Source organism: Metopolophium dirhodum, chromosome 8 (genome assembly GCF_019925205.1).
Source record: "Metopolophium dirhodum isolate CAU chromosome 8, ASM1992520v1, whole genome shotgun sequence".
Lineage (NCBI taxonomy): Eukaryota > Metazoa > Arthropoda > Insecta > Hemiptera > Aphididae > Metopolophium > Metopolophium dirhodum.
In genome coordinates this window covers 27,159,438-27,184,685 of record NC_083567.1, presented here as the reverse complement: position 1 = coordinate 27,184,685, position 25,248 = coordinate 27,159,438, and the positions used below count along the sequence as shown (strand labels likewise).

General features: G+C 30.7%; 1 protein-coding gene across 1 annotated transcript in view; it reads right to left on the bottom strand.

Moving 5' to 3' along the window:
* The window catches only part of LOC132951160 (uncharacterized), a 162,157-nt gene that overhangs the window by 85,962 nt on the left and 50,947 nt on the right, over positions 1-25,248 (bottom strand). The window contains exons 34-55 of the mRNA XM_061022906.1: positions 25,079-25,141; positions 23,619-23,678; positions 23,255-23,299; positions 22,870-22,929; positions 21,277-21,333; positions 20,751-20,807; positions 20,089-20,121; positions 18,834-18,878; positions 16,048-16,122; positions 15,120-15,158; positions 14,693-14,749; positions 12,055-12,099; positions 11,771-11,830; positions 11,655-11,699; positions 10,584-10,631; positions 9,102-9,158; positions 7,101-7,136; positions 6,574-6,630; positions 6,382-6,423; positions 5,008-5,070; positions 1,303-1,347; positions 127-183 (exon numbers count right to left, since the gene is read on the bottom strand). Of these exons, the coding sequence (XP_060878889.1) occupies positions 127-183; positions 1,303-1,347; positions 5,008-5,070; positions 6,382-6,423; positions 6,574-6,630; positions 7,101-7,136; positions 9,102-9,158; positions 10,584-10,631; positions 11,655-11,699; positions 11,771-11,830; positions 12,055-12,099; positions 14,693-14,749; positions 15,120-15,158; positions 16,048-16,122; positions 18,834-18,878; positions 20,089-20,121; positions 20,751-20,807; positions 21,277-21,333; positions 22,870-22,929; positions 23,255-23,299; positions 23,619-23,678; positions 25,079-25,141 (1,146 nt within the window). The remainder of the gene's footprint in view (positions 1-126; positions 184-1,302; positions 1,348-5,007; positions 5,071-6,381; positions 6,424-6,573; positions 6,631-7,100; positions 7,137-9,101; positions 9,159-10,583; positions 10,632-11,654; positions 11,700-11,770; positions 11,831-12,054; positions 12,100-14,692; positions 14,750-15,119; positions 15,159-16,047; positions 16,123-18,833; positions 18,879-20,088; positions 20,122-20,750; positions 20,808-21,276; positions 21,334-22,869; positions 22,930-23,254; positions 23,300-23,618; positions 23,679-25,078; positions 25,142-25,248) is intronic.

The window sequence follows — 25,248 nt, the reverse complement described above, 5'->3', positions numbered from 1 at the left end:
ATGAGTAGTGGGTACTAACAAATGTATGCAAAGACGAGTTATAAATAGCTATATTTATCCAATATTTTGTATTAAATTTGTAACAAAACAATTCAATCAGATTTATTTAATAACAATAAGACATACTTAATTTTATCATCGTTTTTATATGATTTAAATATCTTTCAGGTGCCTTTGGTAATCCTAAAAAATATTATAAAATACGAATTAACACACGATTTTTTAACTTATATATTTGTTATTTCTTTCATTCTTATACTTTAATTATTATAGAACTAAAGTGTTTTTGAGTGGATTTGGGGAACTTCAAAAATGCAAGTGAAAAAAAAGAAATAAAAAAAATTCGGTGAAGATTACGTGCGGTATTGGTAGTTGTATACAACAATCAAAAAAATATTTATGTATTCATAAATAAGCATATATAATAAAATATATATTTAGATATATTATTTTTATATATATTCATGTCTGTGTTTCAGGTAAATATTTTTTTGTCACGCCTGCACCGAAAGTTTGGTTTTCGATAGCGGTTGAAGCATTGAAAAGCGTCATTTTTCCGTCCAGCGGGCGGTAAATTGGGAATCCCTAATAGTACCGGGCGGTAAAGTGGAAATCCCCAAAAGTGCTTGGCGCACATTTCACGCGCGACGTGCGTATACCTTGCACAAACAGTCACTGAAATCTATACCACGGTCGTCGATTCCTTAAGAATTATAAACTTTTGGTTACATCTCATAATCATATTATAACCTCCATGCGTGACGCTTAAAATAAATAAAACCAAATCATTTCTTTCATAAAATATATTGTTGTCGTATATAATTATTATAGGCTCGGGCGGGAAGGCAATATTTCAGTCTTGGGCGAAATACGGCACTCGCCTGCAGCTCGTTCCGCACACGTCGCCCGCGACTGAAATAGCTCACTTCCCGCCCTTGCCACACAATATACTATAACAAAAAGTACCACGGTGTATTGAGTTCATTTAAAACAGCACACACTTCCTAAATGTACATTTAATGAACTAAACCAAACACGATTTACGGATGAATAAAATCGTATTGAGTATTGTGCGACCAGCGATAGCATACAATATACCTAATATAATATTTTAATACATATAGGTAAATTCAATATTATACTTTTATGTTACTTGTACACTTTAGTACTTTATATTTAATTTTCAACACATGGATTTGTGATATTACTTCTGTGAATGTTATGTGGCTTTAATTTATAGTTACCTCCGTAATTATTTTATTGGAATTATAAATATTTTAACATTTAATAAATATTATTTACTTAAAAACCATAAACGGTATTCATCTTCTGTCATCATAAATGATTCTGAAAATAAAAAGTAATTATCTATGACTTTAATAATAGTATTATATTAAGATATAACATGCGATGTAACAACTATTGCTACCCAAATACTTATAAGTCATAAGTGCGGGGTATGGCCGGATTGCACTTACTTTAGTCTTTAGTACTTGGGCTCAAAAATGGTATCAAAAAAATATCAAGTATTTGAAGGGATTAAACGTTTGTAATACACTAATATTTCCCTTACCACTTACAGGTTTAGGACTGACAATGATTTTAATTATTTGCGTAGTTAAAAATGATTGTTTTATACATACCTGCTTATCATTGTCCATTATGTTAATATAATATTATATATTATATTAAATCATCAAATATTATTATTTTTTTTTCATTTTTTTTTAGTAACTTTTTTTAAATCGTCAAATATTATTATAATTATAAAAGTAAACATCCATAGTGACATAAAATTTTAACTCCTTTTTTTGAGCGAGTGCAGTTAGACCACTACCTGTTTTTTACCCGAGTGCAGTTCGACCTTTACCTTTTTTGAACCCAAGTGCAGTTCGACCATTTCTTTTTAGGTAATAAGTGCCATTCGATTATTCCGCTTCCATCCCACTTAAGATTGTATACATTGTGTTACTGTGTAGTGTATTGTGAACTATTTTTATTTGTACAATTAAATATTATAATATACGCCTTGTTGTATTCAACTAAGAATTAAATAATTGTAAGAATAATTTATGCAAGAGCAAAGTAAGTTATGTAATTAAATATATATTTTATTATCGACGTATATAATAGTTGAAAGTACTTGATTCAATTCAGTTTTTTTTTGTTATACTAACATTTATGATATAAAATCTGTACACGTTTGAATAATAAATGAACTTAATTTTTCAAAAATGATTCCAATTTATCTTAGTTTATTTTATTTTTTTAATGATATTTTACAAATAGGTATTTAGTAAGTGTTGGAATGGAGAGATAGTGACTAGGCCCGGCAAAACATATTAGGGAACAAAAAAGGTAGATTGTATTAACTGTAAATTGTTAATATACTATTATTGTTAATGCAAAATTGAGGGATCGTGCTGATTTTAATAACCATTGTTCTACATACACGATTCAGAAAGATGTTTAAATGTCAAAATAAATCTCATTAGAACCTTGCTGTCCACTTACAAAGAAGATGAATGGGACAAGGTCCTCGACACCTTAAACTACAAAAATAAAGATGGCTAAATCTACCAAATCAACAAATTCCTCTTGCAAAACGCCTAGCAACCCATCCGGTCCAAACGGGCTCGTGTTTTCGGCTACTGACAAGGCTGAACGCATAGCTGATTATTCCCTCGAACTTCAATTAACCCCAAACCCGGGACCTGATCTTCTAGAAGTCACCAACTACATACAAGCAATCCCGTGGTCAAACTCTACTGCTGGTCCTAGTCACAATATGCCCAGACAGAGTTTTGATAACATTATAATAATATTATAATCACGAATAATATTATTATAATGTTATAATAATATTTTTAGTCAAACATTTGCTTTCTGGGTGCATATGAATCCTGGCTTCACCATGAAACTACTCTCCAAGCTTCCCAAGAAAAAAGCCGCTGACAAAGACCAAATATCAAACACTACTCTTCGTCTTCTACCTAAAAACGTAATCCAGGCCTTAACCAAATTTCTAAACGGCTGCATCAGGCTTTAATATTTTCCAACGGCATGGAAGAGAGCCACAATAATCTCCATCCCTAAACCAGGTAAGGAACCTCTTAATCCGGACATCTTCAGACTCATAGCTCTGCTTTCCTCCATATCCAAGGTGTATGAGAAAATCATTATATTCGAACTCCAGAAGTACCAGTCCCAAAATATCAGACCGGAGGAAGCTGAGTTTCAACAACAGCAGTTTACTACTCAACAACTAATAAACCTAATTACAACTATCAGCTCAACAACCACTCTCATACAGCCTCGGTTTTTATTTATGTTGAGAAAGCTTTCGGTCACGTCTTGCTTGGCGGCCTCATATCAAAAATATCAACTATGAACATCCCAATGCATGCCATACAAATAATTAAGTCAATTTTAATTAACCACTCAGTCCGTGTTTGGATAGACAACCAACTATCTTTTCCAGGCAGTATCCTTGCAGGAGTTCCTCAGGGCGCCTGCCTTGCCCCAGTCCTATACCAAATTTATACCAACGACATCCCTGTCACATCTAAGTCATGTTCTACACTTGCGATCACAGCCCAACCAGAGCATCGATCCAACTTCAGAAACAGCTACAAAGAAACAGCTACAGCTAACAGAAACAGCTACAGCTTCTGGCTGGTTTAGGAAATGACGTATCCGCATAAACACAACTAAAATAATCGCGATCTTGTTTGGTCAGAAACATACAATGAATTTGTCCCGACTATCTATCAACGGCACACTCATTCCGTGGTATAATACATGAGGGACCTAGAAGTGACAATCAGCCGTACATTAAACTTTTTGAAGAACGTTGATAACATCGTCAAAAAGACAACAAGAACTCGTGACATGTTTACCCAATCCTAAACAGGTTTAGCCCAATTCCAACAGGAACTAGGATAAACCTGTTGAAGATGTACATTATCCACATACTGACGTACGCTGGAGCTGCATGGGCCCCCTACGTCTCAAAAAACCAATGGCGCCAACTCAAGGCCATACAAACAATTGGCGCGAGAATAACACTTTGCTCCCCATTTTATGTCAGAAACAAGATCACACTCTCTACTGCTAATCTCACAAAACTTCAAATATTAATCGAATCTCAAGTATCGGCGCTTTTCCGCAAAAAAGGAAATTGCAAGATACCGCCACATTAGAGAACTGGGACATTTAGCCCTCTCCAACCACTTACGTCTCAAGAAACCTCCAAAAACTAGACCCCCCCCCCTAGTGGGCCACAAAAACCACCAACACTTAGTACATTCTACCTTTACCTCTAGGATAGGCTACAGCCTGGGATAGTAAACGACCAATGGGTCGGCTGAATAAGCAAATAAAATCGTTCAATCACTACATCTTCAACTCTTACAATATACACACCAACAGAAAACTAAGATTCTTGGAGCCAAAACTAAGAGTCTCGTTGAAAACATCCTACCCGCCGAACATTTACCGCGGAACGCAATCGTTCAATAGCAGCCCAGTATTGTCACCAGTGGCATATAAATGAGAAACGGCTCTTTACAGTGCCACTAAAAAAACGTGACCTACCCAATGTACCTGCTTAAGTGTACGTTCTCGGACCCCTTCGTATTCTATCAACGCCACTTACTTGAGCGGGCACGAGAAATACGATGGTCCGGTCCCGGCATTATTAATCAAGACCAATAATACATTCCCGGTATTGTAACAATAGGTACTCTCGGGTACTCTCACCACATTAATCACCAGTATAGGTTGCATTAACTGGTAAGACTCCACTGTCCATGAATTGTACATATTAAAGAAAAATACATTAAAGATAACATGATGCTGAAAAATAGTATTATCAATTTGGCGCTTCAACACAATAACTCTAAAAATAAATTAACTTGATATTTTATCACAAAAAAAATATAACATAATACATAGTGACGTTATAATGAGTATTAATATATTTTGAAATATTATAAGACATATTACGTTTGTCATTAATTTTTTTCATGTATACATCATATGTTTCTTTGTCGCTGACATTAGGTAATTCTGAAATAATTCAATAAACACTATGAATATTAATCATTTTTTGTGTCAATACATTGCGAATTACTGCTTTAAATTAATATTAGGTAATGCTTATTAAAAAAAAAATGTATACCATAAATAGGTAATTATAAATGTTCGATTATTTGTATTTTTTGTTGTTATTGTACAACAGGAGAGAATGATTTTCGGGAAACATGATCCACTAAAAGTGAGAAATAAAACGTTTGGAGAAAGCTCAAAATGACTGTAGATAATTGTTTATTTTAACACAGAAATACAAACTTATTTGACTAGTTAATAGGTATTTATGATATAATAATATATATTTATTATTTTCAAATTTCTACTCAGGCTTTCAACCTTATGTCTTTATAGTTAAGTTGACAACGCGATGCATATTATATGGCCCGATATCACCGATGGTATTTAGAAAATTATCTTGTTTTCCTGATTTATTATTATTTTTTTTCATGAATCCATCAGTACCGTGGACAAAATAAAGAATTGCATCCTAAAACTACACACTTATGAATTCAACCACCAAAAAGGCTGATAGACAAAAACCACACACTTTATCGGTCATTGTATAACTAAACTTATTGTGGGTTGAAACCGCACACTATTTTTTGTGCTTGATAATGGATAAGATAAGAAGATAATAAGATACTATACAATAATCATGCTAACACGTTTTGAGTCTTAAGTCTTTAGTTATGTCTTTAGCCACTCGTTATTAGTCGGTCTTGTGTACCTATATATTTGTTAAAACATAAGTCCCACAGGCCACAATGAAAGTAAAATATTGTCCACCCAATAAAATAACAAAAACCTATCAAAAGTATGCGGTTTTAGGAGTCAACGAAATAAAGGTAGATACGTTTTTGTAAAAACAAAACAAACCCGTCTGTATCGAAGCCCCTTAATATAGAAATATGTTCTTTGTATAATATTTTACTGTTGTAGGTAAAATGAATGTAGACATTATCCACGATATACTAGGTACCTATTTAAGAATTTATATTAAAACTGATTGTACCTTGCAACAGTTTGACATAATCTATTTTCAGAAGGCTGGAAAAAACCATTGTTTACGAACAAGCATAATATAGGTACATCTCTTTAGCATTGCACCATTATTGAAAAATAACATTATAATTTAATGAAAAAATATTTGTTTAACTTAGGTTTTTTTGGTACGTATGTTACCATCATAACGATATAATTATGTTAATATAATGGTATTTGTATTTTTATTTTATATGTGGTACAGTGGTATAAAATCAGTAATGATTATTTAAAAAAGTGCCTTACGGTTTTTATAAATTATGAAGAATTCATCAGCCTTTGAAATTTCTATATTTATGTCATAAAAAATGTATTAAAATTAGATTCCAATATTATAATACAAATTAAAAATATTTTATCCACATAAATATTATAAATAACATTTATAAAATATTTATGTGGATAAAATTAGCATGGGCTGTCACCGATAATACTCACCCATAGATTCCATTAACATTGAATATTCAGAAATGGTACTTGAAACTTTTGGATAAACTGAAAATAGTGTTTATTTTTTAATTATTATTATTGGAATTGCTCAATAAAAAAAAAATTATAACATAATATTATATCTATAATAGGTAGTGCTGTTGCTGAACGATATCCCCACTCATGCCTATCAAGCAAACTGTATCATTATATTATTGTATCACATTGTTATATTGTATAGATTGTAAATAAGGTTTTATCGAAAAATATTTTTTTTATTTCTTATTCAAGGAGATTATTTAATAATGAATAAGTTTGCTGAAACAAATAAGCTAACTAATTAACATTAATTAAATATAGGTTCGATTATATATTTAATCAATGAAATAAAAATAAAATATTAAATTAAAACATGTACCTATTTATTATATATTAGAAATTAGAACGTATAAAGAAAGTTAATTAAATATAAATATTCTGATTTTTTTGATACATTGTAAGAACTCAAAACTATAGTTAATTAATATTTTACTTACTGCGTTTGAAACGTTCGTAATCTTTAGACTTCATCGCTAAAATCATAAGTAATGCCGTAATGGTCATAACTATTACTAAATTACATATTATTTAATATAATATATTATAATAATATATAATATATATATAAACTATATAGGTAGGTACCCTAATATATACCAATAACTTAACCCATGCATTCAGGTGTAGGATGGTTTAGATTAGGCGTGCCTAACCCTCGGGCGGCCATTTTATAAAATTTGAAATGTTTATAGGTATAAGAAAATATAAAAATTAAAATTCTAATTTAAAAAAATTAAAATGTTATTTTAATAACTAAAGAGCTCATACAAACTATCTTACAATTCCTATTCCCCATCCTTCATTATTAACCCCATTCCTTTTTTTTAGACCAATTATGATTGTAACTGAGAGCTAATGAAATAGGTTTTAATCTTTTGTATACAGTGTTGTATAAGTTCATTGAATTTTAGAAGGCTATCATCTTGGTGGTCCTTATTTTTTCTGGTTTCAATGCAGTATCAAGGTTTGAATCGAATGGCTGGGTGGAGGTGTTGTTTGCGATTAAGCTCCACGCCGTGAATGAGGTATTCGAGTTTAATTTATCTGTTTTGGTTAAATGTGATGTAGAGGTTTTGGAACTGTTAGTAGTTTTATGTGTGTTTGTTCAATTTAGATTTGTTGGGATAGGAGTTTTAACCTGGAGATTTTTTCTAATTTCGAAATTGCAGATGTCGATGTGATGTATAACTATTTATTAATCATTATTTTACCTGATATCAGTGCAATTAAACGTCGCTGTGAATTTCTATTGAAGCTACTTACGATAGGATAATACACGCGTGTTGCTCTGTCGTTGAGGCACATGCACTGAATAGTATTATTATGTTTAACATAACTCTCGTATATTTATAAAGATAATATATAAATTGTATTGATGTATGAATAAAAATAATAAATTGATGTGAAATAAATGTAATTTGACCGTGAGGATAGTTATCGGTTCAGAGCATTATTAAAGATATTAAGTAATACAAATAACTAGTCTTATTTATGATTTCGACTTTTTCGTAATATTGACTTATTATAATAATACATCACTATAACACAGTTTGTCGTGACCGGTGCACCCATCCCCGCCGTATAATATAAGGTCTATGGTGTTAAGCAAGTGAACCAGCAGTGACACCAACGTGAAAAAATGTCGTAAATTATTTAGGTACATCGATGCCCACTTGCATAGACATATAAACTTATGTACCTAATTTCTATTTGATTATCTCTATAATAAATCGACCATAGAGTGGTTATACGGCAGTTATCTAGTGGTTACCCTCTGAACTACTTGAGGTGGTGCTGCATATAGCAATTCGAGAGATATTTTTGGTTTTTTTTTCCGAGCGCAGTGCAGCGACCGTGTGGCCACGCGAACATATACCTATATAATAAGATATAATAGACCTATATTGACTAATGGACAGCGCATACAGAGAGAAATCAACAGAAGTTATTGTTGAGTGAGAAAAGAGAGATAGCCGTTAGGTTAGACTAGCCGTTACAGTGTGCTAAAATATATAGACCAAAACATGTTTTTCTCTCTCATATGCTCATTTGTTATGTTTTCTCTCTCAGTTATGTCGTCTGGATAACCATGGCAGGGCGGTGTGGGCAGCGGCTGTACCTACATATCGGTTTAAAAATGTGTAATGTATATAGTAAAATATCATACACGATAATACCTACTCATTTGATTTTTAACGTTTTTTTACCATCCTAACCCTTAATATAAAGTATAATAATTTTTTTTTACTCTCTACAATTTTCCAATGTCTAGTTTTAGAGCACAGGTGCTCTTCTTTGGTCGAGGTAACTAACTATGAGCTTAACTTTTTGTGTATATTATCATTAAAAATATATTCTATAAATAAAAATAAAAATTATAATTGATAATTATACTAAAAAATTATTTTTCGACTGAATATTCTCAAAATATAACTCACAGACATTTGGTAATCTCTTTTTGTAAGCCGTAATGGGTTCAAATGGTCTAGGAATATCTGAAAAAAATGTCCACATATTAAATAATTATAGATTATAGTTATTAATAGTTATTTTCGTTGAATATTATTACATTCAACTTTAGTAGTAGATACATTTAAAACTATACGATTGTTTGCATTAAATAAAACGCATTGTTATAATGTTATAATCAGTGATTATTTCAAAGTGATTGTGATTGCTGACTGGGGAATATTCCTCCCCAGGAGAAAAGTTAATTTAATATAATAAATAATATAGATATTTTGCTTTGTATTAATTTCAAAACCTGACAATTTTTTATCCCCCCCCCCCCCTCCTGATACGTAAAAGCTGAAATAAGCACTGGTTATAATTAACATTCAAGTTAAAAACTGAAACATATTATAATGACATAAGTTAATTAATTAGGTAGGCGCAATAATGAATAATGTAGCCATGTAGGTATAGAAACAACCTAAAGTATAATAAACTATGCATATTATATAAAAGTAGTATAAACTATAAATTATAGTTCACATTTTAGCTATGGTCCATAATTAGTGATAGTGATACGAAATTCGTATACTTAAGGGGCCTCGCTACTGCCGTCAATTTTAGCTGAAAAGACCTACAGTATTGACAAAATTAAAGTTAGTTAACGATGTCCGATTTTGATTCTCAAAAAAAATTTGAACTCACCAGTAAATTGTCTATAGATCCTACAAAGCACTTTTTAAAAACTACATTTTATATTATTGTAAACTGTAATTGAAAACTTGAAAATATGAACTTTTTCGAATCATAATTAAAATTAAAATTAATATTAAAAACGGAAAATGTATCTTATGATCTACAGATATTTTTCTGCTGAATTCAAATATTTTTTCAGAATCAAAATCAGACAATGTTAAACAATTTTAATTTTGTCAAAACAAATCCATGTTATTGTAAAATTCGTGTAGTAAAATTTATATGGTTATCAAGTTCTTGACATGTGCATGCACGTACGAGAGAGGATAACTGCATTTAATTTCACTGACACTAATTATCATTTACAAGTTACAACTAGCACACAGATCCCGGGTGGCTATTACAAGATTAGAAATTGCCTAAATGTTGCCCCTTAAATAATGTTGAAAGTCTGAATGCACGCTGCACCTTAACTATTGATTCATTGTTTTTCACAAACGCGTTGTACGCAAACACGCGGTGAACCACACTCCACAGCGCCATAGTGACCACTAAACGGCATTCGGCATTCGGCAACGGATCGAATGTGCTTATCTAGACCTTCCTACTCACATTCGACGTTGAGAAAAACCTGTCTATTTTTGTCCCTATTCCCGTGGTCTACCCTGTACATATTATATTGTATTATAGGTATTACATTATATATATTAAATGTTATTAATAAATTATGAATATGATTAAAAACTATTATAATAAAACTATTTAGAACTTACTATCCATAAATGTATCGAACTCAGCTAAATTATTTATTGGAGATAAACCTAAAATGATAATAATTTAAATAAATAATGGAACAAAATAGGTGCACACAATAACGATCAGTGACCGCAAGGAACGAAAGAATTGGCATAACACAACTCCTTAAAAATGAAATGTTAGCTATGGCCATTATGTTTAAAAATAATGTTGATTAGCTTGTGCACAATACATTATTTTAATGCAAAACATATTGCTAAATTCCTTATTTTTGAACAAATGAAGCCTGAGTTGTAAACATAAACTATAACACTGCCGTAATAAAGGTGATACAAGTAACTGAAAAAAGTCATAACACTGATTTTAAACATGCTACAAAAAAAACTCTTACTGGCAGTTGATTGTGATATTTATATATTCTTATTCTTACAAAATTCCAGCCGAATAATATTTAATTAGGCTGGTGCATAATTATTTGAGGTACCTATACCATATGGGTTAAATGATTATTAGATATTTTCCAATATTGTCGAGTCCCATCTTACTGTAGGTACCTACAATCGTCTTAATATATATTATGCACTATATTATAGTATAAAGTTATATATATAACATTTAATGCATTATGAATTTTGTATTTATACGTTGTAATCTATTTCAGTTGTTGACAATCCAAATGAGAAAATATCAGAAACTACCCAAGTGATAAGCAATACAATTAAAAGAGATTTGTTGCACATAAATCTATTAGTGTATTATGGTTATTGACTAAATAAAGAGCAAACCTACTTAACCACAATGTGGGTCTTACTTCTTTGATAGGCAGACATTTTTGGAAGAACTTTTTTAGGTCTAGAATTTAGCCCTTTTTAACAGTTAGATTTTTATTGGATAACGATTTTACAGCAAAGTTAATATACAAAAGTCATTACATTATTCATGGTAACTTGTAAATATACTGTCACTGGTACTAAACAAGGTTGATAACTATAGGGTACATACTTAACAGACAGAACACTTATCGTTGGATCGATAGCATATTTCTATTTCTTGTTCTTACCAGTGTAAATAAGATTGTTGATACTTACTAAATTTTGTCAATTCATTTTTGAAACTACGAGTAGTAGAAAGACCTATTTTCAATAGAGTATTATTTTTAGTACATTTTTAAATGGTTATAAATATTTATTTTTGAACAACTTACTATAATTTAATATTCTTGATGAGTAGCCTTTAAAATCCTTGTCAAAAAAGTGTGGATGGACTAAAAAATAAAACATTATTGAATTTCAAAATTTAATTAGATACGTTTGTATATTATTGTTGTTTAATTGTTTTTTTAATATAAACAGCATTTATGAAATCTACATTTTTAATTTTAATTTTATTATTGTTAACCATAATATTGTACATTTATTGATTAGAATGTCTATAATTTATAGTCAATCATCAATAACTTGAACATTTAATTTTAAAATATATATTTACTTTCCTTAAATATTTTGAAATAATCTTTTGAAACTGGATCTAGATCTGAATATAAAATTTAAAAAATGGACTCAATCAAAAAAATATTTTGAATAACCAATAAAATTGTTTTAAATATTTTAATAGCTAAATAGATAAAGTTACTATTTTTCAGTCATATATTGTTTGCTAAATATAATATATCGTATGTGAACAGGAAAATAGTTGTATACACGAGTGTATTGGAAAATATACGGGCATATAATCATAACAGGTATAACTCATAAGTTTTGATTCATAACCATACGTCTTATAAATATTTATGTATGGGTACGTGAAAATAATATTAATTTTATAAGTGTACGGTTACTATACAAACATACTGTGAATGGAGGGGAATGAGTACATTATTTTATGATCTGTTTTAAATTGTTGTTTTTCTTTATATATTTTATGGTTACCAGTGACACCACCCACGATTCAATGTAATCATAAATAAAACTAATGTGTAAATATTTTGCCTGCTAAAACAGATTTATAGATTATTTATATTATTTATTATAAGAATGTTTTTCTAGCAGGGGGAAGACAGCTAACTTGGTTCTCCTGCACAAAGGCCTTGGTAAACGTTGTGATGCGTCATCTAATTACCGTCCTATGTGTCTACATTATTCACCCACTATACTTTTAGAGAGGCTCCTGCTTCAGCGACCAGATGCTCACTTTGACTCACTGCCCACAGGGAGTATGTGGGAGTTCACCTAATCACTACTGGACCAGTCTGAAACAGGGACACTTTCAGGTCACTCTGGTTGTTCAGAAAGCCTTAAACTCGCTGCAGTGGCCTATCATAGATGAATTCCTAAGGGAGAAAGTAACCCCGGAATGCCTTATCAACATGATTCGGTCATAGCTGTCCATCGGGTTTCACCTGGTCAGCGAGGACCAGCTGGTTAAGCTAGTCACCCCTACAGGGCTTGGTGCTCAGCTTGACTCTGTGGAATGTGGCCTATGATGATTTGCTAATGATGATTGTACCAGCCGAAGTTCAGCTGATTGGTTTTGCAGATGACTTTACGGTAGTTGAGGTGGCCCGGATTGGACAGGCGCTGGAAGATCTGGTTAACCCAGCCCTGGATCACATTGAAGCAAAGATGACCAGCCAAGGCCTAAAGTTTGCTCACCGACAGATCTAGGCCATCATGGTCATAAGAAGGAGGGCATATGGTCTCTTCGACTTCGTATTGTGGGCCAACCAATCAGCCTGAACCTACACATAAGGTACTTGGAGGTCATCTTAGATAGCGAAATTTCCTTCAATAGGCATATCTAGACATTCGCCTCCAAGGCAATTAAATCCATGACAGCATTGGCATGGCTAATTCCAAACATTGGCGGGCCCTGCCAATAGAGAATAAAGCTTCTGGACACGGTTGTTTGCAGTCAGATGCTATATGCAGCCACCGTCTGGGCAGCTACAGATATTAATACCACCAAGTACATGGCCAATATGGTCAGACACCAGAAGACGAAGGGTTTGCGGGCCATCAGGGCGTATAGAACTGTCTCTGATGATGCCTCACTCCTGCTGGCTGACAATCTTCCCGCTGATTTGTTAGCCATAGAAAGACATTGCATCCATAAGCGATACGCACAAGTTGTACCTTCTAATGTCGCCTTAGTTTCACGAGCCATGGTGAGAAGCATTGCGCGTAAAACCACGATCAAAGAGTGACATATGTGTTGGAGAATTACTCCTAAGGCTGTATGAACTAGGTGCCTTATCCCAAAGGTCAGGAGGTGGACTGAAAGGGACCCTCCCGAAGGTACCACTGACATTCCATATGAGTATGTGTTGCAGGCACTGTTTTCAGTACTACCTCCACCGCATGGGAAGAGTGTTTGTACTGTCCCAGCACCTCAGACAATGCTGAATATACTTTGTTCCAGTGCCATGTTTCTATAAACTAGTAGAGGATATCTTGTCCTTTAAGGAGGACGAAAAGCCTATATTATGTAAATGATCTACCCTACCACTAATATTATACTTGAATTTGTATATGTATTTGTTATTTGTATTTTGAGTAATTTTCATTTATTTATTGTTCAATAAACGATACAACTGATGTGGAAGTAATACAATAGTAGTTCCCACCTCAGTTGTGATACTATAAGCCAAAAAAAAAAAGATATAATAGTCCCCCTGGATTTTTTTCCCACTTTAAGCCCTGCGTATATTGGGTATATATCTATGAATACATTTAGCAGTTCATTAAGGCATTAGAGTTCTAAGTCGTTATTTAATTTTCACTATTTTCACAACTATGAATTAAAAAATAAGCATTTTGGGAAATCAGAGAATGTTTTATCATAATATCCTTTCAAGGTTGATATCTTGTAGGAACTTAACACTGATGGTTATAGAAGTATTCTTTTCTAAATGTTCCTATAGTATTTAATAAAAATGGAAACATGTGTCATGTACATTGTATTTATGTAACCGTAAGTCGTAACTTTATAAAACATCGTCGATCTCTGATACAGTTTATCGATGACAAATAAATACCAAGCGGGGAAATATGAAAGGATTATGAATGGTACGAGCTATGTACTAAATTATTTAACTGCTTAAGTGTTAAATGATGAATAGCTTGCTTACAACGATGTTTCATTAGTTCATTGAACTCCTCAAATGTGTCATAATATTTTGGAAAAACTGAAAAAATATAATAATTATAAATATAAAAACTGTATATTATGTTATATTATAATGTACTTTGACGGTTGGTAAAATTAATGTGTCAACCTTGTGTTATACCTACTTCAACTAAGTGACTTAAGTCGGTTATGTTTGTGGTGGGACAGGAATAATATTTTTGTACATGAATATTATTCAAAACTTATTTTGTATGTATTACAAGAATCTCTGAATCTATATAGATAAATAAAACTATTGCACGTGTGTGTTATGTGTACAATGCAATTATGCATATCCTCTTGAATTTTTTTTAAACATGAAAAACTATTCTTTTCATTCTTTCATTATATTATGATAACTGATAAGTGATTACAAGAAAATTACTAACCTTTCATAAAATCGTCGTAGTCGTTTACATCTAACATGTCTGTAAGTAAAGTTATTACTTTTATTATTAACATTTAATATCGTATGAACTCAACACAAATAATTAAAAACAAAATACCATAAAACTAAATATTCAATTTGGAAACTGTAATAAAAGTATCTATTTTTAATTATGGTTTAGAATTGTATACCGCTTTCCCAACGACCCGAAGTCATTGACGATATTTTATACCTATTTTGGTAATCGTGACCCTAAAAAGGTTGAGAAATGATACTCTGAAGTTTTCAGTCATCCCCGATGTAAATCGATGCTCGCTGTCTATGCAATCCACATATCAAAAGTGGAGGTTACAAATTTACATTTCCAATATATATTTTTTTAACTCGTCCAATAGTTTTCAAAAAAAAAAATTATTTAACTCTTGTAAATTAGGTATTTAAGTTAAAAGTATTTATTCATATTATACTAAACTTTAGAGGACCATAGTTAATAACCCAGTGAACTAAAATTGATTATTTGACTGTCAAAATGTTCAGAAAAAAAGCTTTACCGGAATCTATAAAAAAATATAGTAGTTATCATTTGAAAAAATAAAGTCAATTTTATTATTGGTATAACTGCGTGTTTAAAAATTTTGAAAATGTTATAAAAAAATTCCCTGTTAAAAATAAAAAAACAATAAAATGACATAAGATACACTCTGTATATTTTTTGTATAGTAAAAAATTATACAATAATATAAAGTCGTTAATATATAAATTGTAATGATACAATTATTTTGAAGTTAAAGTTGAAAGGGGGCCCACTAAGTGTATGGTGTCCCGGGGCCCAATTGAACCTTAATCAGGGCTTGTTTACTAGTAACGTTTATGTTACCTACTGTAATAATACTAATTATGTATAATATATTATGATTAGATTTACTTACACTCAGTATCTCCCTTCATCTTCATATCAATAGTATATGCTGAATAGTCAATTACATATGGCCTAGTTGGTAAATCTAAACATGTGTGATGATAAGATATAATATAATTATTTATCGTAGGTACATTCATATTTATAAGTTTAACAATTAACACGAGTTATCGTTGACCGAAGTTATATAAATCAGAATATCAGACCTATAATATACTATAAAGTACGACGTTAGTAATCTCAAATGAGAATTTAGAATTTTTACATTATGTTTTTTATAAAATGGACACTATTGGCTGGCACATTATTACTGCCTACTGATCCACACTAGTTGTAAAATATTAATATTAGTGCCATATATACCTAGTTAAAAATCATAATTTATAATGTGAATAGATAAACATATTAGTAGTCATTATCAGAACAAAAATGTTATGTAATAATTATTAAAAGCTACTATTTATTACAAATTATTTAAGAAATTAAGAAATTATAAGATTAGAGTAAAAAATCCTAAATATAATAATATAACAACATTACAATTTAATAATTATTTGCAAACGAATTAACTGAATAACCTATGTTAATTTTTTTTCATGGAAAATCTTATATATTATTATAGTATACTATATATATACGCTAATGTCGCTAATGTCGCTATATTATAGATGTATCTTGGATTGGGTGTATTTCAGTTTTACACGGACAAATCTGCGTCAGTTATGTTAAGTTTGGCTTAATGAAATAATTCGAAATACAAGGTAACCGCAAGTTACGAATTAGATTTATCACTTAGTATATTTTTTAATAGGGTTTAAACTATTTACTCTATGAACTTTTCTGATATCTCTAAAAGCAATTACTGAGATTTTTGAGTATATAAGTTAGAAACCTACTTATAGTTTACAGATATAATTTCTTTAATCGAGGCCTACACGACGATTTGATGCATGTTTGTACCTGGTCTGCCAGAGTCATCAATGGCAACCATTTATAGGTAAGATTAGAAATACTAATTTCTACTATTACTATTATCACCTGGAACGAATAGTACCTAACCATAAACAAAAGTTTCAATTTCCACCGTGAATTTCAAAAACCCTGTTTAAGGACCTCTTTAAAACGCGTCAAAATATTAAATCAACTTTCAGACAATTTCACACAAGAAATGGCGTACCACAAGGATCCGCATTACCAGTCATACCATTTCTAGTGGCAATTAACAAAATTGATAACCACTTTGAATTTCCGATAAAAGCCAACATATTTGCAGATGATGCCAAATTTTCCTGTAGAACTAAAAATACTAAAACAGTTCAAAACTACCTACATGAGACCATAAAACATTTAGAAAAATGGTTGGAAAAACTTGTTTCAGTTTCTCAATGGAAAAATCAAACTGCATAACCTTTACTAGGAAATCAAATGCAGGTGAACTAAATATTAAAATGGACAACAAAAGCATATCCAACATCAAACAGTAAATAAATATTGGGCAATAAAAAAACATACAAACATGAACATAAAAACCCTGATGATATCTACTAACAAAGTACTAAGAATATTAAAACTATTAACACACACAACTTGGGGTAGTGAAATAGAAACGCTGATCAAAATAAGTAAATCAACAATACAAGCAACAAAAAAATTACAAATTACTGATTGATCGCTCATTAGTTTACAAAAACAAATTTAATCTTAGTGATACAGAAATACAAATTTAAAACAAACTGGAATGAGCAAAAAAAAAAAAGGAACCATAACATAGTTCTAGTTTGGATACTTGAATATATAGAAATAATCGACAACGAAACGAAAGATAATCAAGCATAACTAGCTATACACTCACTTAACTTACAATACATCAACATATCTATATACAGATATAAGAAAACAGATAAAACATAACACCAAATCCCTCTGTCAAAATAAATGGAACATCCAAGCAAATTAAAGCAAATTAAAAAAACAGCCGAAAGATGGAAAAGAAACACAGATATTAATGAAAAGAACTAAATCGGGCCACAGTATTGACACATGGAAATTTGATGGAAAAAGGTGACCCACCAATATGCTAATAATGTGGCACCACAATCACAATCAAGCACATCTTCGGGGAACGCAGAAAGTACGAAAAACGAGTTTTGATCGGCTGAGTGGTATATTCTTAACGTAAACATTGTTTTATTTCAAGTCTAGGAGAACTTCATTTAAAAAATATTGATAATAATGTTAATATTAAACAAAATTCCGGTCCCGTTTTGTTATCTTATCTTATACAAAATAATATCTTTATAATTACTCTTAAGTATTAGTCATATTAAAAATATGCATAAAACTCATAAACTATGACTTCATATGACTCTCTATGATATTTTTTAACGGTGCCTTACGATGTTTAAAAATGTCTGAATAGTATTTATAGGAACCACATTAGTACCTAGGTACTTACAACTTACTACAGGTATACCAAACAGTCCCTTCAATTATGGTTATCAATTTATACAACCCTTTTTGTATAAAATGTAAGATTCATTGGGAGGAAATTCGTATGAAAATAAGCAACCAAATACCTAACTAATCTCGGGAGGCAACTAGTATGTGCACCTAATCATAATATGTAGGCCAGAACCTAACCTACATGTAGTTTTAGTATAAGTAAACGAGGTAGGTACTGTATGTTATAAACTGTACTATCAATCTTCAAAAGATTATAATTGTAATACTTTAAGTTTAACAACGATGCTGTATAGTTCAAAATCTTTTTGAGAAACATTCCATTAAATCACTTACATTCTTTGAATAATTTAAACTCAGTCTCGTTAAGCAGTGAAATACCTTAAATCAAAAACGTTTATCACAATACATTAGGTATATTATTATCATCATATTTTAACGATACAAAATATTATTGTTTTATTTTGAATAAATAAATAGGTACTTAAGTACTTTAATTAGGTAGTTTGTATACAATATTATGCTGATGTCAAGTAATTAAGCCACAATGTGAATGTTGTTATTCCAAGTGGTAAGTTCAAATCAAATAAGAACCAAAAATAATAGGTACCATTTAATCAACGTCATGTTATTTGAAGTTATTACGATGAATGGGTTAGTGAAGTTATTTGGTCATATTTGGGAGGGGAAATATAAACATTTACCCCCTTCGACAAAAAAAAATTTCGTTTTTACCATAAGCCCCATTGAACCATTGTGATATGTATAATTTAAGTACATTTAATAAGTACTTTAAATAGAGTTATATATTATAGATCCGTGGATACATAACAATTAACATTACGTTAATACATATTATTATGGTTTTCATTTTTATTAATTACAATTTGCTACATTAATTGTGAACTAACATATTATAAAATATCTAATATCAACACACACTTAAATAAAATATAAGTAGTACTAAAGTACTTAATATAAAGTTTGATTTTTATTTATTTCGTAAGGCTTTTAACACAAACTAACTCAACTATCAGAAATTCAGAACTATAACAATACATAATATTAACATAACACGGAAGAGATATTTAGATATAGTGGTTTAACCATAAACATATAAATAAATTGACTGCGCTTTCCTCACCCTTCATCTATCAGAAACAGAAATGTACATTGAATGAGTGAGATGGGTATAGAAAGGGGCAATCATGAAAGAAATAATAATTATATTTCATTCATGCCATGAAATCATTGTAATTTATAGGTTATAAAACTGATAAATTTTGATAACCTTCATTGATATTTGAAAATGTCATAAATAATATCATGGAATAAATTGAGTATTCAATTATTTCCTCCATAGTCGGCCCCAACTGCTTTTATCTCTCTCACCAATGTCGGTTTCATGATTTATCTCTCTAAGCGCAGTCCATTTATTTATACGTTTATGGGCTTAACTTGGATAGAATTATACTTATACATTTAGTATAATAGGTTGTGTTTGTAGTTTAGTTGGAATTTATACTACTAAAATCCGATGTATTCTCAAAACACAATCATTTACATTGGGGAAAAAATTATTAAAACTTACCAAAATCCTTAAGAAACTTTCTCCTGTTTATCACTGTTTTCAAAAAACAAAAACTCATAATATATAATTTATTTTTATTTTTTGGTTTGAGGCTTTGACAACTGAGGTCATTAGCTTGTAGAACTGTGGGGGAGGGTACTGTAGGTTTTGAACACGTGTGTGTTTATTTTACCAGAATTTTCAAGTGTGCATTCGTAGGTAACTGCCATGCCCGGGTGGGGGATGGTGGCCTCTCTCTCCGGACCCCCTGCCTGTCCGAAGAAAAATGTCGCCTGTGGCCGAGTTCGAACTGGTGACGGTGCGCGTCGCAACCGACGCCTTAGTCCGCTCGGCCACTTTGTCCCCCATAATAATATATTACATTAAATTTATATTGGAATAAATATTATGAAAGTGGCTTGGTGTGGCGCAGTGCGTACAATCAACTGCGAAAACGCACTGAGTGTACGTAACCGCCGGCGTTGCTAGTTCCCGGATGGGTGACCACACATGAATGTGGCAAACACATACAAAAACGTGTTTTCAACCGTTCCTCTCCCTACTAAACACCTACAAACAAACAAAAAACCAACAACTAATAGCCTAAGTTGCCGGGCTCAAGCTCAAAAAAAAAAAAAAAATATCATAAGATATTTTATGTTTGAATGTTTTAAACAAATTACCTAATTTTTGAAACCTCTTTTCGTAACCTTTATAGTCATCATATAGTTGTATTTGACCTAGAAAACACAATTTATAAAATAAGTTAAATAGTCAGCTAAATATTTTATAGTAAAAGTAAAACATGTTTTTTTCATTATTTGTAAGTAATATATTATATTAGGTATATTATATGAGTTAAATATAAAATGTTTAAAAATATTTTTTTTAAGCTTTACGCCATTTACGCTTTTTGCCTCTTAACCTAATTAATTTTACAATTATTCTATTTCGTGAGCTGATATCCGATCTATTCTATCATGATGAGTGGATATTCTACTTAACAGCTATTCAAATATATCCAGTGTAATTTACTCATCTTTTGATCTCTTACCATCAAATATTCATTATACCTAATTAATGCTTTCATCAAAATCTTGTCCGCTTTATACACGTATCCACCCAATCAATTCATACAGCTCTGCTTAGATCTTCGCAAATTCTTTCAAAAAATATAATTCAAGGGTACGTCAAGTTCAAACAACTTACTATGTTTTATAAGATGAAACAGATGGAGTTGATGATTATCAATGGCTATATCTAAACCTGAAATTGTATTAATAATATTGACAATTAATTAATTGTATTAATAATTTAAAATACATTTTATTACGACCGACTAAAATAATAATACATGTTAATATTAAAAAAGATGGGCAGGTGAGGACCATTATGCTGTATAGTAGGTGTCTGGAGTGGTCGCTGTAACTGATGTATTAAGTTTGAATGAATGATAAAAAATCATTGTATACGATAAACGATTGTGAGCGAAAACGTTCTGTCAGCCTATAATATTACTAAGAATATTTTATGATAATATTATTGTTATTAAACAATAAACAGTAGGGTGAAATAATTTTGGACAAAAATATTATTGTGTGTATACAGTAGACAAGTACGAGTAATATTTTTAAATTATAAAAAAGTAACTAAAATCGTTATTCTTTGTAAAATGTCTTAAAATGTCTATAAAAAAACTGTATTTTATATTTTTATATTTTTTGGTTACAGTATGGGATAACTTGTTATCCATTTTCGATCCTTCACTACAAAATTTAAACATTTTAAACATTTTTAACATAATTTCCAAGTTTTAGAGATTTTTATGAATTTTGCTAAAATTTGAAAATTAAATTATAAAAAAAATCATGCCTATGTATCTTTAATATTTATTTTATTTCTATTACGAAAACTTATGTGGAATCTTGCATTACAATTTCAAGCAATTTAACCCAACAAAAACTATAGAATTCACAACTTTTGGATAATGACTAAAACAATTTTACATGTCCAAAAATATTTCAAAATGAGTCAACATATTTGTAATATAATATTATCATGTATAGAAAATGATAATTATCATTTAGTGATTTCATGCTTAACTAACGCTCTTAAAAAATGTAATTGTTTTTTTTTCAGTATTTTTTTTTTTTTATTCAGGGTAGGAAAATTGTGGAATCTTTTATTAAATTTTCGAACTTAGGTATGTATTGTATATAATGTTTATCAATTAACTCGAAATAATTTTCAAATGTTCGTGATTTTGACGAAAGTTGTCAAAATTCTACCTTCAGATGCTCATAAAATTTTTTTTTCAAATTTCCATTAATAGCAACTTATGTGAAACTTTGTGTTACATTTTTAAGTTTATTGACTGAGCAAAACAATTTTTATCGACAAAAGTTTTAAAAAACAATAATTAAAATCGAAATGTTCTTATGTCTGCAAATAGCACAGAGTCAAAATGTTTTGAAAATTGTACAGTATATAAGAAATGCTAGTATACATTTTCGGTGGAAATTACATGTATCTGTGCTTATGTTTTTAGATTTGTCTACACCAATAATAAAAATCAAATTTGTCGAAACTACCGTTGCGTATAAATCTCGTTTTTAAAGTAACAACTAGATTCACTTTTATACGAGAAAAAATGCTTAAGAAGAAAATCAAAGCATTTTTAAGTCCGCAAAATGCGAAGACAGACACACTCACACACACGCATACACAAAAATATCACACATCATTGTAAAATTAATACTTCTATGGCTCCGCTATTAGAATCTAAAATTTGAATTAACTCACTGTAATCGGTTTCTAATCTGTCTTCATATTCACGTGGTGTTTCACTTAGTTTTGGAAATCCTAAAATGAAATTGTATCTTTTAAATGCAATATCAGATATAATAAATGTATAGTGGTATTCTTATGTTCCTGTATAATGATCTTTTATTTGGAAATTTTATTTTTATTATATTTTTATGTGAACTCTTTTTGGGTAGATCACAAAATATTATGTACCCAACAAGTTGCATATTGTGTCTATATTACATCATATTAGACATTTTTTTTTCATATACTTCAACTTTCAAGAGTTCAAGCGTTTGATAGAATTAATGTGTAAATATTAAACCGGTATTTCTCTCAAATAACTATTTTGAATGGAACTAATCATTTAGAATTGTCTTACTTAGTTTTAAATCCAAAAATTCGTCCTTTGTTAATGGCTGTATAACTAATCAAAAAGAACAATATTTTTAAAAACTCAATTTCATTGTTATAGGTACACTTTTTAAATATCTAATGTTATAAAAATATAACAGACATTACACATTCATATTTACAAACACACACACATGCATGTAAACATTTATAATAATATATTTTATTTTCATTCTTCACTTCTAGAGTATGGTCGCTTACACTTGATTCTTTAAAATAGACTTCAAAATGTCTCGAACGGTTTCTTTTTGTATGATTATTAGGTATAAAAATTATAAAAAAAAAATAAACAAGGCAATGGCAACAAATTAATTAACCTTGTCGACACTTACATGATTTGAAAATATCTCGTGCGTAACAATTCAAGTCCTCATAATCACTAAAATCATAATCTGGAATCATAGCCATTTATTACAATTTATTTCTGTACTGTATAGTACGTGCATATATTATGTATAAAAAATAACTGTAGTAGTGGTTTTGGTATGTTATGAACGTATCTATTCTTATTTTTTCATGACTTTAAAGGCGTAGTCAAACAGGGAACGGGCTGCTATGGTGTACGGGTACGCGGATCGCGGCGGGCAGCGGTCCGGTTATATTATTATTGTACAGTGCCCGCGCGAGCAGACCGCTTAATAGCTATTTTGTTTTCCCAGCATGCGTGCAAATCATCTAGGACACAGCAGTATGCTATATTGCTTTAACGAAAAGACAACTGGAAAGATACAAAGGCATATATATTCACGAAATATTATCAAAACGGGAAAAGGAGGAGCGTATTACATATCGTCAGTCTTAGAGAATAAGACGTATGTTGTGCGCCGCAGGTAAAACTAAGTTGGATAGAGGCAGTGGCATATTTACGTAAGGGGGGTGGGGTCAAGGGATTAATCCCCCCCCCCCCATAGGCTGTATATAATATGTAAAAGTTTTCGGAGTCCTAACTTAAAGCCCCTAACTTTAAAGGCGGGGCTACTGGATAAAATCATATCCCTCCCCCCAAGACAAAAAACTAAATATACCTAATGTAATATAAATAATTCCTCAGTGTTAGTTTACAATAAACGATGTAGATACGAGGGAAAGAACTGTTTACGGGAGCAAAGTACCTCCGTGAAGTGAGAGCTGTGATTCATCCCCCCCCCCCCAAAAAAAAAGCTGGTTATAAAATTAGTTAAGTAGCTAGGTAAATAAGTTTGAAAGATTCATAATAATAATATATATATTTAGCAAACAAAACAAACAAAATAAAAGTTTAAAAACAGAACATTGATAATAGGTTTGCAAGCGCATCCAATAAGCATAGGTAATAGGTATGCTTGTAAACGGATTAGCTGGGTTCATGTTATGAGTAAATAAAAAAATTTTTTATACATTTAGAGTACTTAAATTACTATAAAATGACTATTTAATGCATAAGCTAACCATGTACTATAATACAGCGAAACCTCTTCTAACTGACACCTCCCAATAGCAGACATTTTCTAGGGAACCAACTACAAAGTTTCTACAATCTTAACCCTTTAATTAGCGAAAACTCCAATTACTGGACAAAATTACAGCAACTGAGAGTGTCCGGTACTTAGAGGTTCCACTTTAGGTCTAGTATTACTAATCATTTTAATACCTTTGCACAAACCAACTGGTCTCATCGGGGAATAAAAATAGAGACCGTTCTTCCAAGCTCTATTTATAATTCCTAATAACCATGATTATACTGCTTTTTTTTAATAAATTGTTAGTATGAACCTGTTAGTATAAATCTAGTATGAGTCAAAAATGCACGTACCTTTTCGAAATTTGTTTATTCTTCTCTCGTAACTTCCGTATTTCTCAAATGGACGTGGAAGAACTAAGTAAAGCGAGAACATGTACAATTAATCATTAATACGCGTAATCAATATAAAATATGCATATAACATTTGTTTTACAATATCTGTATTATTTGATTCATAAGAA